The 17,469-nt window shown below is 31.4% G+C and overlaps 2 protein-coding genes and 1 pseudogene across 2 annotated transcripts; all 3 read right to left on the reverse strand.

Moving 5' to 3' along the window:
* Positions 1-9,293: 9,293 nt before the first annotated feature.
* LOC147920464 (uncharacterized) lies at positions 9,294-11,179 on the reverse strand. Its single transcript, XM_087502933.1, has 5 exons — positions 10,941-11,179; positions 10,820-10,858; positions 10,431-10,730; positions 9,763-10,353; positions 9,294-9,682 (listed from the first exon to the last, which is right to left on the reverse strand). Exons 1-5 carry the CDS (start codon positions 11,088-11,090, stop codon positions 9,404-9,406), a joined length of 1,359 nt encoding a protein of 452 aa, XP_087359059.1. The 5' UTR covers positions 11,091-11,179; the 3' UTR covers positions 9,294-9,403.
* On the reverse strand, positions 11,133-12,109 carry LOC147920465 (uncharacterized). The gene is made up of 5 exons (XM_087502934.1): positions 11,954-12,109; positions 11,656-11,859; positions 11,499-11,588; positions 11,311-11,418; positions 11,133-11,195 (listed from the first exon to the last, which is right to left on the reverse strand). Exons 1-5 carry the CDS (start codon positions 12,092-12,094, stop codon positions 11,133-11,135), a joined length of 606 nt encoding a protein of 201 aa, XP_087359060.1. The 5' UTR covers positions 12,095-12,109.
* Positions 12,110-12,703: 594 nt separating this feature from the next.
* Positions 12,704-16,397, reverse strand: LOC104767772 (uncharacterized; annotated as a pseudogene).
* Between the last annotated feature and the right edge of the window lie 1,072 nt (positions 16,398-17,469).

The raw sequence follows: 17,469 nt of genomic DNA on the forward strand, positions 1-17,469 counted from the left end.
TTTGGAGCTTTGTGTTGTTTGCTGTTTTTTATTTTTTTACAGTTTTATTCTTGCATTTTAAAACTGTAACTAACCTTTCACATATTAAATTTTGAAGAGATTATATAACAGATACGATTGACACCACCTTCTTCTAATTTTTATCTCCATTTGGGTAATACTGACCTTTTTTTTTTACCTGAAACAAAAGAGGCTGATTTGCTTTTAATCGTTTTACTGGTACAATTGAATTTATAAAGTATTTGATCAAGTACTCATCTTTTTGTTTCTTTCCTTTCTCGAAAAGTCGTAAATGTTATGATGTCTAGAGTAAATAATCCTGTATAAAAGCAAACTTCACTATATTCAAACAAGTACATGATTAAGACTGAACCTAAAAAATGAAAAGCTTAAAATGACATAGAGCTGCTATTGTTCTTACTATATAAACTTCTAGATAAAGGGTATATAAATTAATCGCATTTTCTTAAGACCATAAGAAAAACACATAACAAATCTATAAATATGGTAACTAAAATAACCTTATTGCCGATGGTAATAGTGATTGAAGGACCTTTTCTTCTTTCCATAATAATGAGTTGTCAATAAGACCTTATTGGGAATTATATAGAACACAAATAGTGATCTTATTATACCCGGGATTGAAGTCGCAACAAATGAAGGTAAATTTACAATGGACTTCTTTAGTTTTGGCCATCAATGCTTGGGGTTAAACTAAATTAGTCAAATTTATATTATTAATACAAAATTTAAATATCATAGATCTTCTCATCATTTTTAATAAAAAGTAAATTTAATTAAAAATTACTAATTTTATATAATTTACATCTGCAAAAATTGCATCTACAGTAATACGGTATAATACTTTCTATACTTGATTTTTTTTTTGCACATAAGTATTTAGGATTAAGGTCTAAACTGTTAAAGAATATTATAATCCACGGGTTCAGTGGACGGGTTAAGCATAGAAACTTTTTTATTTGTAAAAAAATTATTATATATTAAGAAATATGAGTATTGCTAAAATATGTTTAAAAGATTAGAAAATTTAATAATTAAAAACTTAAATATGAGTTTTGTTGTTTTATATCTGGTTTGATAATCCACGAGTTTTACAGAAATCTAGCTTATCACTAACTCGGTTTACACGTAATCCCCCGCTTCATGTCGATCTAAAGCGATTATTATTTCAAACATTCAAAAATTTGATGAATGCAAACTAAAGATATGTGTGAGTCTAAATCTCTTACCTATTTTTTTTTTATATTTGTTGAACTAAAATTTATAATCTTAAATAAATATTAAAACCAAAGTTCTAAGATAACAAAACATGATATACATGGGACGGGACTAGAGGTGTCAAACGGGCTGGCCCGTGTTCATTTGGGCCGTCCGCAACGGGCAATTTCTATTTTCTGGACCGCAGCGGGTTGGCCCGCTAAGCCCGCAAACATTAAAGTTATGTCCAAGCCCGCCTCGCTAAGCCCAACGGGTTAGCGGGTTGGCCCGCAGACCTAAATAATATATTAAAAAATAAAATAAAATTAATAAAAAATATATTAAAATAAAGTAAAAGTAATAAATAATAATGTAAAAAATAATTTTAAATAAAATTAATGTTTATATTAATTTTTTACTGATGTATTAAGTTTTTTACATTAAATTATTTGTGTTACCACATATTTTTAAAAGATATATATTTAAAATTATATAAAAATAATTATGTATCTATATTAAATATTTATTTTTATTTAATATTTGAAGACCGCTGGCCGACACGCCAACCCACGGGTATAATCCGCTAAAGCCCGCAATCCGTTTGGGCCAGACCCGCAAAGCCCGCTTTTTAACGGGCTTAATATTTAGTGTCCATACCCGCCCGCTGAGATACTATTTGGGCTAGGCCCGCGGGCATGGAGTCCGCTTGAGACCTCTAGGACGGGACGGTTCTCTGATCCAAAATAGCTATACCATATTTTTCTTACTATTGTTTTTTCATATAGTGATTTTCTTACTTATAACAGTTGCAAATCCGATCATTTCTTTTGTCCAAACCAAATTAAAAATAAATTAAATACTAAACTGGTACAAATTCTGGTTTTGAATCTAATAACATTTCCAAAATGTCTTCGAAAAAAAACTACACTTATGTATTGTAAACATAATAATAATTTTAGTTTTTAAAATTAATTCCGCACGTACATGCGGGTCCAAATCTAGTATAGATTAAGATCACAAAATATGGTATTTGTCTTTTTTTTTTGGTCAAAGATGCAAAAAAATCTTACAATTTTGAAAAATTTATTTCCCTATAAATCTAATATATTAAATGAATAGTCGAAAGGGCTCACAACCAATCTCACAAAAATTGACGTCGTTTACCCTTAATGAAATTGCCCTTAAAAAAATTTCGGACTAGCTTTTCTTCTCTATTTAGGTTGCTGAAACGCACCACATTTATCCTCAAACTTAAGATTACTAATTTGCCATTAATGAACTGGACCTTTATACCCTTTTGATTAATTAAAAATTTTAAAAGATTAATTTTCTTAATTATCTAATCTATATAATCGTCAAAACGTGAGTTTTAAAAATTATAAAACCCTAAAACCCTGAAATAATGGGCTTAATAGAAAACCCAACGAAAATATACCGACCTATTCGAAACCCTAAAATTATAGGTTGTTAATTAATATAAATAGGTACAACCCTAACCATTCTCCATAATTCGAAATCTTCAAAAAAGAAAAAAACCCTAAATTACTATCATGTTCTCGAAATTATATTTGTATTATAATCTTGATGATCTTTAATATGGTTTTTTCGTATTCGTGTTCGTGTTCTAATTATTCATATTCTATTTCTGTAGTATTTGTTTGGAACGCAAGTTCAAGCATTACCAAAACTTTGTGTATGATTTTTTTACTTCTTATATTATGTTGTATATTTTACTTGATTTATTTCAAGTTTTGTAAAACAAATTATACTAATTCTTATGTTTCAGGTGAGTTAGTAGATGGCCGTGATCTTAGTTCTATGTGCCCGCACATGAAAATTAGGTATTTTTTTTGAATACCTAAACTTATTTCCTTTATACCTTGATGATGGTAAATTAAAAGGCTCATGTTATAGTTGCAGGAAAAATTCTGAAGATGCTAATATTAATGAGAGGTGTTTGGTAATTTTAATAGTAAACTATTTTATCATCGTTATTGAAATTTATTCATGTGTTTCTGGCTCTAATAAATAAATATAAATCAATAGGTAGAGGTGGCGAAGTCTATCGAACATTTTTCTTTGATTTCTACTTCGTCATCGTTGCTAAGAGGTATGTTGCTAAATTTAAAATTCTTTTGTTAATATTATAAATATTTTCTATGATTTAAATTAAAACATTATTTAGATGAATCTATCAATGATCGTATGGTGAAAATCAGGTATTGTTTAAATTTTTATAAGAAAGATTATTAATATTATATATTTGATTCAGAAAATCATACTAATATTTGTAGTTACTGATTATTGTTGCAGAAAGGCTATGATTGGTGCTAATAATATCCCAACATCTATGGTATAATCTTAAATAAATGATTTTGTTATTGTTTAAAATTTTCTACTCTTATTTTCTCGGATATAACATAATTTATTTTGATTAATTAATCAACAGATGAAAGATGCAATGTCAGCAATACGTCTTACGGCTATTGCTCAGTAGTGGTTTATGTTAAAAAAAGCAGTCTTAACCCTAATTCTTTGATGAAATAATGTTCTAACGTTTGTTACTAATTGCTTAGTTTGGTATTAACACGGTAAAAATTTGTGTTTAAAAGTCACCCTGATACTAATTATTTTAGAAAAACGTGATACTAGCGTTTATTCGTAATTCTTGAACTCTAACCCTATTTTTTTGTTATTATCTGCTGAGAAGGTATTGATAGCAAAGAATATAATTCGTTTCCTTTCCATTTAAGATACACGGTAGTTACCTAAAATATATTCTTATTAAAATTTATTATATCTAGTATATGAAATTTTATTATTTTTAAAATAGTCTGCATATGGAAGAAGAAATGATAGGTGTCGTAGCAAATATTCTGGATTGAAGAGAGTAGAGGAACATAATTTAGATAATAGTATGATAAATGTTCTGAGATCTTATAATTGCTGTTTTTTGGATATTGTTTTAGATGAATGAATATTTTATGAAATAAGAATATTTCTATAAAGATTTTTTTAAAAAATTTAAAATTAACGGTACTTTATAATGTCGATCTATAAATAAATGAGATGAGACGTGTTAACAATGAGAAATGTGAGTACTGAAATGCAATTATTAACAATACAATCGACCAGGAACCAAAGTTCTTGATCATAATTATGTAAATTTCAATATGTCGTGAGATTATATATTTTAAATTCCGAAATTGTATATATGAATGAGAGAAGAAAACAAGATAATTACCCGTATTAATTTTATGAAAATATTTTATATATATAACGTTTTCAGGCTATATTTTTTAAAATGTGATAAATAATATTTTCAATATTTTGTAGATTATTTTTAAGTTAATGTAAGATTGTTAATTTAAAATAATATTTACAATTTTTATGATGAAATATAAAAATTTATTAATTTTACATTATGTAAAGTAGGGTGGATAAACTTAAGAAGTAATCCATATTCAAAACAGTATAGAATACGGTGTAATATCACAATTAATGTAAAAATAGAAAATGTAAAATACACATTAAAAACCGTAATGATAAACATTAAGAAGTTTACTATTATCTGTAAAATAAAGGGAAGTGTAAAGATATTTATGTCTGGAGATCTTTACAAATTATTTAAATGATTTGTTAAACATATATTCATAAATATCACTTACACAAAATGTAAATTAAATATATTAAATTACATATATATATATATATATATATACGTCTATTCGACTCTTTTGACTTTCAACCTAAATCAAAGAAGAAAACAAAAAAACAAAAAAACAAAAAAACAAAAAACTATGGTTAGGTATAGCCTTTTCGATGATATTTCACGTTGGAATTCTTCAAAATATGAATGGAAAATTCGTGTGAAGGTATTGTGTCTGTGGAAAGAGAAAGGTCCAAGTTTGAAGATGGTTTTATCTGATATTAAGGTATGTAGTTTATTCTAATCATAAGCTCATTATATATTTCAAAAATAAAGCTTATATGCTTATACCTGAAAGTTATAAATTACAAGCTTTGAGTATATTGTTTTTACATATAAAATTATATTATGTGACAATTATTAATTCTATGTTTTATTAGGGTGTAAAGGTCTAATGTTCCTTTCGTGGAGATGTTTAGGATCGTTTTGTCTCAAAGTTCAACGTTGTTGATTGGCCTGATTTTGAAGACTTTAAGGTTGTTGATCAGTATGGTTCATGTTTAGCTACCACAAATTGTTACAAAATTGTTATTTTGTATAATACCAAGATCAAAGAGAATTCAATTGTTGGAGGGGAAGATTTCTATAATTTTGTCGATTTCAAACTCATTAATGATGGTATCCAATGTGAAGATTACTTAGTGGGTGAAGAATTATTTTCGTTATTTTAATATTAAATTCAATTATTATTAGTAAATCTTTGTATCTGAACTAATTTAGATTTTATACAGACGTCATCGGTGAGGTTGTCAATGTTGGGGAATTCAGCTGTAATTTCAGGAAATTAAAACAAAAAAAGGAAATCAAGGGGTTAGAAAATCATGAGAAACATGTGGACGTAACACAAAGTGACAATATTTGTATGTTGTTTAAGTATTTTACTTGATTTGGTTTAGATAAAAAGAAAAACACTTTTTATCATGATCACTCAGAATCAGATTGCACAGTCTTTGAAGAATCTGATGATGACAGTGATGTTGGAGATCATGACGATGATGATTATATACAAGAAGGAAACGATGAGGAAGATGATGTTTGTTATGATACAATGGATGAAGAAGAGGATGATACTGAAGAAGAAACTGATGATAAGGGCGAATACCAATCGGATAATAGTGATACTGATGATCATAATGAGGATAAATATGTCCAAGATTTAGAGGAGGATGAGATGCAAAGTACTGAAGAAAATCTTGAAATAAATAATAGAGCAGAGGATTACTCAATTAACCACAAAATCTCTTTTGATCTTTATGATTTCAGGTAAATTATAATACTCATATATATATATATTTTATACATAATTATGATTTTGAATTATATTTTTAATTATTGCAATTTTAGTGGAACCCTAATAAGGTGTGAATTATTCGAAACATCGGTACAAAATTCTACGATACTTATAAATCTTTCCGGGGTGATCGCTTAATTTGTGTTATTCGTTGGGGTGTTATTGAAGTTTTCCAAAGTAAACATTCAATTTGATGATATTTATTGCTCAGTTTTGTTGATCAGTTATTAAAAGAATTAATTCAGTTATAATTTTGCAGGAAAAAGAAGTATATCTTCTACAGTTTGTATGCAAATAAAATTCAATCCGCAAATTCCAGAGGTGGTGAAAATGATGGAATTGTAAGATTATCATCTCTGTTCATTCTATATATTATATTAGATGAAAACATTATAGAATTTCGTTTATATACTTTTTTCATATATTAATTAACTAATTTATAGGAGACCAAGGAAGAGGACTCACAAATAGAAGACTGACTTGCTCATTTTGTTTGGCTTATTAGGGATTTTAGGGGGGTTTTCATTATTTTCTATTTTAATAATAGATGGATTATAATTTTTTGTTTTAATATAAATGAAAGTTTAAATTTATTTACAGATATCGATTTATTATTTCCTTTTAACAATATTTTGATACAAATATATATTATACATATTTTGATAAAAATATCTACGTATAAAATACTTACAAAAAAATGAAAAGATAAAGACTTTGAAGTTTCCAATAAAGTCTCAACAAAAATCGTAACAAAGATACGATAGCCCAATGCATGATAAAAAAAAGATGTCAGCATGCAAGTTGAAAAATGTAAAAAATAGTCATGCAATTTGAAATTTAGAGTTTCGAACGTCCAGTTAAATTTTTTTAAATAAAGTATTTATAAAAAACAAAAACATTGTTCATTCTTATCGAACATAGACTCATGCAGCTTTCCCTGTGTAGACCACGGGTTTTTATACAATCCACACAAATCTAGAACTCTGATTCTTATAATCTTTATCTTCTTTGGTCTATAAATATATGAACTACAAATAAATTATTGTAGTATTTGAAACTTCTCTATGAAACATCTCCTTGCTTCTAAATACACAAAAAAAAAAGAACCCAAACAGGATGGTGCTGTACTTAAAGATATGAATCCTACATTACGTAACCCGAAAGTTGCTGTGAAAATTCTTAGAGAATGTCCACCTCATTTTATTCAAGGACAGCCTTATTATTAAAGTTTGATTTTGGTAGACGAGAGGGTAATTCTTCTTCCTCTTTTCATTTAACCGTAATTATTTTAAATTTCAAATGAGAAGTACAAGAAAAATAAATAAATAAAAATGATAATTTGTTCTTCTATTATAGGGAAATAGGATTGATATCAAGATAGATGCAGATCGTTATGTAGAAAGTTATTATGGAAACATCAAAGAAAGAGACTGATATGAGATTTCTGAATTTTTAGTGATTGAAGGTCAGCAATCATCCTGAAACTCAAACAATCCGTTTGAGATCTTGATCCAGGATAACACAAAAATGATACCAATATATCCGCGAAGCACTGACAATTTTTCCTTCTATTTGATGCATTGAAAATGCGTAATTCTACGCCTGAGGAGAAGAATTGTTGTGTAGGTAAGTTTTTTTATTTAAGTAATCTTAAGATGATGAATTTGTTTTGATTTGTTTTTTTTTGTTGGAATTATTTTTATGTTAGATGTCATAGGAATGGTGTTAAATGTAAACGAGCCACGGGCGATTAATTTCCTTGAACATCAAAATGGCTATATTTCAGAGAATCAAGTGGTGACTTTCACTATCCTTGAATACAAGTAAGAGAATATTCAAAACTTTCGATAATATTTTAAATACAATATAATAATATTTAACATAATTCTTGATTAACTAATTCAGAAATAATTTATTTTTTAAAGTGGCCTAGAGATTGAATGTGTTGTTGTTGGTTCGGTTTGTAATGCATTTCTTGATAAATGGAGAAAAATAGTTTTCTCCCCTACCTATGCTAATCAACCAGTAATGTGTACTCTTCTGTTTTGGAGGATCTCTGTTTACGAAGGTACTGTTTAGTAATCATCTTATATACCACTTAAAACTATCATTTTCTAACTTAAAAATTACATTGATAAGTATGCAATGTCTGATGTCTGAATTACGATGTTCAAAGGTCAAACTTGAAGATGAAATGGCAGGAATCAATACGGGAGATATAATGTAATGTCCTTAATTTAAATAAATTTAGAGTAAACACTATTATTCGTGAAATTAAAACCTGAAACGTTTTCTTTACAGGCGATGGCTAGACGTCGAGTCCAGTGATGAAGACTAAATAGATTAACACTACAAGAAAAGTGAACATTTATAGCACGGGATTTTCGCTATAATATGTTATTAATAGCGTTTTAGTAACTGCTGTGTCATCCAGAGCTGTGGTAGAGGTCACCCCTACAATAGCACATTTCTAATGCAATGATATATATAGATAACATAACGTTTTCTGTATGCTGTTAATTATTATACTATAGCAATATATTTTTGGGTAATGTTTTTTTTGGTAGCTCTTACTATGTGCTACGAAAGATCTCCGTATAATGGCAAAGATTTTATGCTGTGATATATCTTATCATGTAGTGCTATAATATATGTTGATACGATGGCTTATGGATTTTGCCATACTTAATTTATTAATAGCTACGAATATGCTGTAATATAGTTTTTGAGAGCTAATGTTTAGCGCTATAATATATGAAGATAACATTTTTTTTTGCTGTTATATGTATTTTAATATAGCTATCTATTATTACAATTTGCATAATATAATTAATAAAATAGAAATCCTTCACTACACAAGTCTGAATCCAAAATACCATATAACATAAGTCTGAAACCATAAAACATCTCTGAATCCAAAAGAAGCAACATAAGTCTGAATCCAAAAGAAGCAACATAAGTCTGAAACCAATATAGCATAAAACATAAGTCTGAATCCAAAACACATAGTTCTTTAACATATTCTTAAACTAAACAAAAGTAGCTAGTAAGACTAGCTGGACCAAAGTTGCTTCACTCCCTGCAAAGAAAATTTCTTTCATCATTAGTTTTGTAATAACATCTGCATAACATGTATACTCAACTCACAATCATCAATTTCTAACACTTATCTCAGTTTCTACCAGTCAATAGACAACCAATTTATCAGTTGGCCAAGCGATAGGTGAACCAAGTGCATCTCTCATAGACTCGATCTCATATGATGTCTTCCAGACTGCTGCATCATCTACCTTCACTTTTTCAATCCAAACACTAGCAGCATTAGGACCCAATGTAACAGAGTGGACCTTATGCTCCGGGTCAGTTTTATGAACACGTCCCTCAGCAACAATCCGCTTCTTTCCGCTAATATCCATCAGCTTACACTTCTGATTTTCCTTCATACCTCCACCTATGTTTTTCCTCTGACATGTTTACAATATAAACCATTTAACAAAGAGAGAATACTAACTATAATAAATTCATAACATGTGTTGTTATTTACCAGAGATCTCCGAAGAGGGGACTGTGAAGTTAGTTCAATTTCAGTTGCAGGAGATTTTGAACCTTTTGTTAGAGACTTCTCTCCTGATTTAGGATCTGCTGCAGATGATTTCTCCTTTGATGTTGCTGCAAATTTTTGACCTGATGATGTAGACTTCGTCTTTGTTGCTGCAGATTTTTGACATGTTGCTGTAGTTGTATCAATATGGGACTTCTCACCTGTTTCTGTAGATTTTAGAACTGCTGATGCTGATTTTTTTCCTGATTGATCAATTGATGCAGATTTATGAACTGGAGCTTTCTGACATGCTCCATCTGTGTTGGTGTTTTCAAATACAACTTTGCAATAAGGCCATGCAACAAAAGACAGTAAACAATCCTCAAGGTATGTCACTTCCATTGTAGCCCTCCATATAAATGTCTCGGACTGATGCACCTCATCAACAAATACTTTAACAGCCTTTGGTCCGATTGGAAGTCCATTCACCAATGCCTTTGGATCTTTTGATAGCCAACGTCCTTCAGCAACAACTACATCATCATTCGACAAGTCGAGTAGTTTGCATTTGTTCAATGAATCTTTCCTTGTACCCTGTCAAACATTGTGACAATAATCTAAGTATGTTAACTGATACTAATCAAGTCATGACAAAGTAAAAAAACCTTTACCAGTGTTGCAATATCATCTTGCTGCAGCTCCTGTTCTAGATTAACACACTTTTTGGCAGGCCAGGCAATCATATGCCCAACAGCGTTCTCAATTGTGAAAATTTGATGAGCAGGTCTCCAAAGGGATGCTTCTGGTATAGTAGCAGTCTCAACAAGTACTTTAAGATCGTAAAGGCCTAATGGACTGTTATTCACCATATCCTTTGGATCAGAAGAAATAATGCGTCCCTCAGCAACGTTTGCATAATCACCAGCCCAATCAATCAAGACACACTTAGGTTTTGATCTTTTGTTCACACTCTACAAAATAGTTAGTAGAATAAAAACATGTCATATTCTAAGTAATTATAAAGAAATATGTATACTTACTTATAAATTACAATACTTACTCTTGCTGCTGAGTTTTCACCAGTCTCAGTTTCTTGTCTCTATAACATATACAAAAAGTTATTAATTCGAACATATAATAATATAGCAGTTAACCAAACAAAAAGAAAGCCTCTAGCTAACCTGGTTCTTTAGTTTGTCAATCTCATCTCGTACCTCATGGACTGTTTGCTGGAGATGTATTTGATTCTCTTGCATTTCAGTAAAAATCTTATGCTTCATTTGGAAACAAGATAGTTTGGTTTTGTTCATGTTTCTACCCATTGCCTTCATTCGACCAAGATTATCAGGACCTAAAAGTTGGGTAAGAGCATCTCATGGTCCATATGCTGTACTTGATGGACTACCAACAGACTTCATAAGTTCAGCTGCCTTTTTCTGCAAATCATAATTTATATATATTTATATGCTAATATGTAACAGCAATCATAATAAAATAAAAACTACAACTGATTTAAAAATAAATTAATTTACAGATTTAAAAACAACTCACAATCTTTTCAGCAGCATTAGTATTCACTGGTGTCCCATCCTTTTTGGTACGCGACTTCACCCACACATCTAACCTTGTCACTTCAGATGGGTCTGAACTATTTTGTTTCTATACCAAAAAACTGTCTTTATCAGTTGAAAGAAAATTAAAACTTATGAGAAGTAGCAACATAATTTTAGTATGTTTACCAACTCTTCAGTTAGTCTAGCAATTCCTTTGCGACTTGTAGTGTGAGGAATTTGTTTCTGCCTTCTTGCCTTGTAGCTATAGCTCACCACCTAACAAATTAAATGATTGTTAATATTGATATACTATCTCAGAAAAAACTTAACTGAAATTTAATACCTTAAATGCAGCACTTGTTTTGAGCTTGGCAAATTTACACCAATCAGCTGGTTCCACATTCTTAGGCCGCAGCTTCATCCTTTCATGGTGATTCTCAGCTTCCCTAATAGCCTTAACCAATATTGATTTCGATGACCTCCATATACAATTCATCTGATGAAGCGCTGCAGTCTTTTGGTACTCCTCATCTAATTCAATCCTGGCCTACAATCAAATAAAGGACAAAAGTATATTAAATTTATAAACTGAAATCCAGACATTATAACTTAATTAAATATCAATGTAAATAACCTATCACCTGGACAGATTTCCAGAGAATTGTCTTCAAATCTTCAGGGACTTTTGGCCAACAGGGAATTATGAACGGAACGTGTTCTCGTATCAATTCACCCATGTATGAGGCCATCTTAATTGATCCTTTACCGATTGGATCCCCCATGAGATTGTAGTCTACTCGTATCCTATCATTTGGATTCTTGGCGATGTCTTTCATCCTTGTTGGTCCTCGCTTTTCTTACGCTTAGGTTGAACTTCTTCGGATAATTGAACCTCACCTTCAAGCTGTTCATCATCATTCAATCCTTTCTCAGCATTTGGATCATCTACCATCTGCTCATCTTCTATATGATGTTGGTCCGCTAAATGTTCTTCAGGTGGTGGGTTAATAGTACACACGTATTCTGCTTCATCATTGTCTTCCTGAGTTTTCTTATTCTTCTTTGTTGCTCTACCCTTCTTGTTAGTTCCCATGTTAATTCACCTGAAAAGACTTAAGACAATGTGTCAATAACAACCAAACAACTAAAAACAAACAATGAACAATCAGACATATATCAGACAAGCAAGAAAAACAAGAACTAAAATACACAATCTGCAAATAACCTGAATAAGAACAATGATCACCAAGGTAATGCAAATAGAATTCAAACCAAACAGATTTATAAGAAAAAGAAAAAACCAACCTTTAGAAATATATAAAGTTATCATATATATAATTAGAATTTTCATAGCTAAACATAGCTTAAAAGAAAACACAAACCAATTAGTTTCAAACATATATCCCTTCACAATCCCTACTGGCTGTCTCAGCTTCATCTAAATTAACTTCCATATCAACAGTTGATGGCAATGGCCCAATGTCTACAACTCCATCATCAAACTCATTACTGATGTATCTTCTTCAAGGACCTCTCATAACAACATACCAACTTGATGTCTCGTCTTCCCTTGAGTAGAACACTTGCTTTGCTTGCGAAGCTAAAATATATGGATCTCTTAAGAATGAGATCTGACTATGATTCAGGTTAACTAGTGTGAAACCATCATCTACCTTCACTCCATTGCCCATTACTGCCCATTGACACCGGAATAGAGGAACGTAAAAAACATTATAATCCAGCAGTATAATATCTGTTAATCTGCCGTAGTATGAGACCATAACAACTACTTGTGAGGTGTCTTTCGCACTAGACCTACATACTGCTGTAGCCTCATACAAGATCCCACTATTCTGACTTTTCCTATCAACTGAACTAGTGTGAAACCGTTGCCCATTAACAATATATCCTGTATACGACCGAGTAGAACTACGTGGACCATAAGCCAACCATTTAAGTGTTTCTTCATGTATATCTGAATCAAGCGAGATCTACCAAAAAAATAAAAAACAAATCAGACACATACAGTCAAAAACATAATATAAATGCAGAAAATTAAGATAAATTATAACTTGCCTTTTTTTTTAGCCAATCCACAAACTTTTCTGTATGCATCTTCCATAAATGTGATGCATCAGATCTACATCTCCCATTTGAGTCTTGAAGGTACTGAAGGTGCTCACTTGTACAAGTTTAATAATAAGAATTAATAATCATACATATTTTAGAAAAAAGAAAAGGTATGACAAGTGAAATAGAAAAACAGAAACTTACTCGACATAAGGATCAACAATAGCCACGTTTTGTATAACAACAAGGTGGGCAATTTTCGTCTCCATTTCAGTAAGAGTAATTGAAGTGCTTACAGATATTGGGCGACCCTCTAGTATAGAACTATTCTCATATTCAGTGTTTCTATCTAGTTTTTCCTCTACATTTGTAGTCTTCTTCAAAAATTCACTACAAAAGTGAATGCATTCTTCAACGAGATATGACTCGGCCATACACCCCTCAGGTTTTGCCGGGTTTCTTACAAAATCTTTAAGAACCATCATATACCTGAAAAGTGTAAAAGTAGATTAGCAACAAGACATTGATTATCCCAAGACAGCTCAATACAAGAAAAGATAAACAATTACCAAAAGAAAGACAAGTTACACCTTTCAAATGGGTACATCCATCTAAAATGGACTGGTCCACCTAGTCGTGCTTCTCTTCCTAGATGTACTGTCAAATGCACCATTATATCAAAGAAACTTGGAGGAAAAAAATCTTTCAAACATGCAGAGCATTCCAACGATCTCAGCTTCCATTACCAAAAGCTGCTCTCTATCAATTACTCGCTGACACAACTGGTTGTAGAATTTGCATAAGGTTACAATTGCTATCCTAGGACCTTTTGGTAACAAACCTCTAAGTGCAATAGGAAGTAGCTGTTTCATTAAGACATGATAATCGTGTGATTTCAGACCGGTGATCTTACAGTCATCTAATGATACACCTTTCGATATGTCTGAACAGTAGCCATCTGGTCCTTTGAAGTCAAAAATTCGCCTACAAAAGACTTTCTTCTCTGTCTTCGACAATGACCTAGGAGCTGCTGGAAGGTATGTTATTTTTCCTTTTGTTTTAGGATGCAAATCCTTTCTAATACCCAGATATTCCAGATCCTTACGTGCCTGAAGACCATCTTTTGATTTCCCACAATGTAGCAAAGTAGATACAATACTTGCAGCCACATTTCTCTCCACATGCATTACGTCTAAGTTATGCCATACCGGAAGATTCTAACCAACACATACAAGAACAAAACGAAAATTAAAAAAAGTTTAATTGATAAAATATGAAACTGAAATAATCATGATAGTAAATTATTAGCATACCTCCCAATAAGGTAGATTGAAAAAAATAGATCTTTTCTTCCATCTAGATAACTCATCCTCGTCTACTTCTATTTCCTCATCTTCATCCTCAGATAAATCAGTGGATAATATCCTCACTATCAAACATCATTCCAATACAATCTGTACTTTTCCTCTTACGGACAGATTTTTTCAGATTTCCAAAGTCATTCTAGAAATTTTTCAGGTTTTGAGAAATTTTCTGGCCACTTAATATCCTTCCCTTTCTCCCATGTTCAGCTTTACCATCAAACCACGACTTCTTTCCTCTGAAACTATGTGTTGGTGGCAAACCCTTTCTATGACTCATGTAGACATGTTTTCGGCTGAACTTTAACCACATGCTGTTTGTATTTTTCCCACATAAAGGACAGCCCATTTGACCCTTTACTTTGCATCCTGCAAGATTCCCATAGGCTGGGAAATCACTAATTGTCCAAAGCAACATTGCCTTAAGAGTAAAAGTAGATTTGCTGAAGGCATCATCTATCAACTCTCCATTGTTTCAGAGATGAATTAGATCCTCTATAAGAGGTTATAAGTATACATCAATGCTATTACCAGGTTGTTGTGGTCCAGGAATCAATAGCGTAAGCATGATGTTCTCATTCTTCATACACAAATCCGGTGGCAAATTGTAGTTTACTAGCAAAACAGGCCAACAACTATACTTGGTGTTCTTCATATTATATGGATTAAATCCATCTATGGAAAGTCCAAGCCGCATGTTTCTTTCTTCAGCTGCAAAAGAAGGATACTTGTCGTTCATATGATTCCAAGTAACTGAATCTACAGGGTGTCGAAGTTTTCCATCACTGCTCTTGTTAGTGAAATGCCATCTTAAATCCTTGGCTGTTTTCTCTGATCTGAACATTCTCTTCAGCCTTGGTATAATCGGAAAGTATCTTAATACTTTCTGTGGAACACCTTTGTTTACTTCACCAGGTTGCATGTTAGTCTTCCACCTAGAAGTCTTGCATTTAGGACACTTATCAAGCGTCTTGTACTTTTTTCTGAATAGAGAACAATCATTGACGCATGCATGAATCTTCTGGTAACCAATGTCAAATGATTTCAGAAATTTCTTCATCTCGTACAGTGATGTGTGTAGCACATTATCCTTTGGTAACATCTTCAACAATGTTTCTAGCAGGTCATTGAAGCTCTTATCAGACCAACCGTTCTGTGACTTGATTCTGAATAGTGTTACTATAGCCGAGAGCTTACTTGGATACAAGGGTGTTTCAGCATCTGCAAGTTTTGCAAGAAAATCATATTTTTTCTTCTCTTCAACCTCTCCACTATCACCTAAGTCAACCATATTACCAAACTCGTCAACCATAAACTCATCAGCTGCTTCATATAACCTAAAAATCTCATCATTCCACTTGTTGAATCTGCTGTCACTGCCACCTTCAACCGCTGAATTCAATTCTTCATGATGATACCATACAGATTGTAGCTTATATGCCTCATCCATTCCCCTTATAACAAGGTGATCAACTACAACACTTTTTGAGTGACGATCTATATTACGGCAGTCAATGCAAGGACATATAATCAAATCAACGTCTCCCAAAGATGCAGCCACATCTCTTACAAAATTTGAAGCCCCTCTTACAAGGACTCTAGACTACACAATAAATTATAGAGTTTGTAATTAAGCTAAATAAATTAATTTGAATTAAAATAAACAATGCAAAATAATAAATAAAATCTGTGAAAATTCAATGGATCAAAAAGCTAGGCCTAGGGAATTTCTCAGGAAATTATGAAATATTAAATCAATCAATAAATTAGGATTCAAGCAATTAAGAACAGATCTAAAACTCTAACCACTTTTGAAAAATAAATCAGTTCTCACTGCAAATATTATCTAGATTTAAAACTAGAAAATCCAAATCTCTTTGCAAAATTCTAGTTAATAAATCAGCCTTAAAAACAGGTTTAAATTGTTCACAAAATTATTATATCAAATCTCTTTGCAAGAAATAATTTTGCTCATCAAAAGGTTTTATCAGAAAAATTAATTATATTCTCATATCAATTTATTTTCCTAGGTTATTAATTCTAGGTAGCGAATCAAGGATTAATAATGAAAAACCAACCTATGATGAAGATCTAGCAAGATAATGAATCCTAAATAAACAGATCTAATAAATCATAAAATCCCTGTGAGAAACCCTGAACCTAACAAGCAAACTACTCAGACATATTCAATGAAGAACAAAACATCTTTTCTGAATAATAAGCAATTAAAATTAAAAGAGTAAAAAGGAGTTCAAGAATTCTTCTCTCAAAGCAGATCTCTCTCTCTCCAAAGCTCTCAAAATCTCACAGGGTTGCAGGAAAAATAAAACTCTCTAGAAAAAGACTTCCTGGTTTACAAAACCTAAAAACTATATATATATGTCCTAAAACACGTCAGGGACTTATGTTATAAATATGGAAAACTTTGGGGCAGAATTGTAAAACTTCCAAAACTAGATTCTTATTGCGGCTAGACATGGTGTCGATCGATACTAAGGCAGTGTCGATCGACACTCCCTCTCTATTCTGACTCCAAGTTCGTTTCTTCGGGATTAATGTTCCAAAATGATCCAAATTGCTCCATTTTGCTCCATCCGTGCCAAAATCCTAGATAACCTGTAAAGACTCAAAAACATCCTAGAAAACAAATCAAAAGACTCTAAAAGACTTCTTATATCATGGTTAAAAACTACCAAAACCATGATATATCAACTCCCCCAGACTTA

The sequence above is a fragment of the Camelina sativa genome, chromosome 19 (assembly GCF_030686135.1).
Source record: "Camelina sativa cultivar CO46 ecotype springtype chromosome 19, ASM3068613v1".
In the NCBI taxonomy this organism is placed as follows: Eukaryota; Viridiplantae; Streptophyta; class Magnoliopsida; order Brassicales; family Brassicaceae; genus Camelina; species Camelina sativa.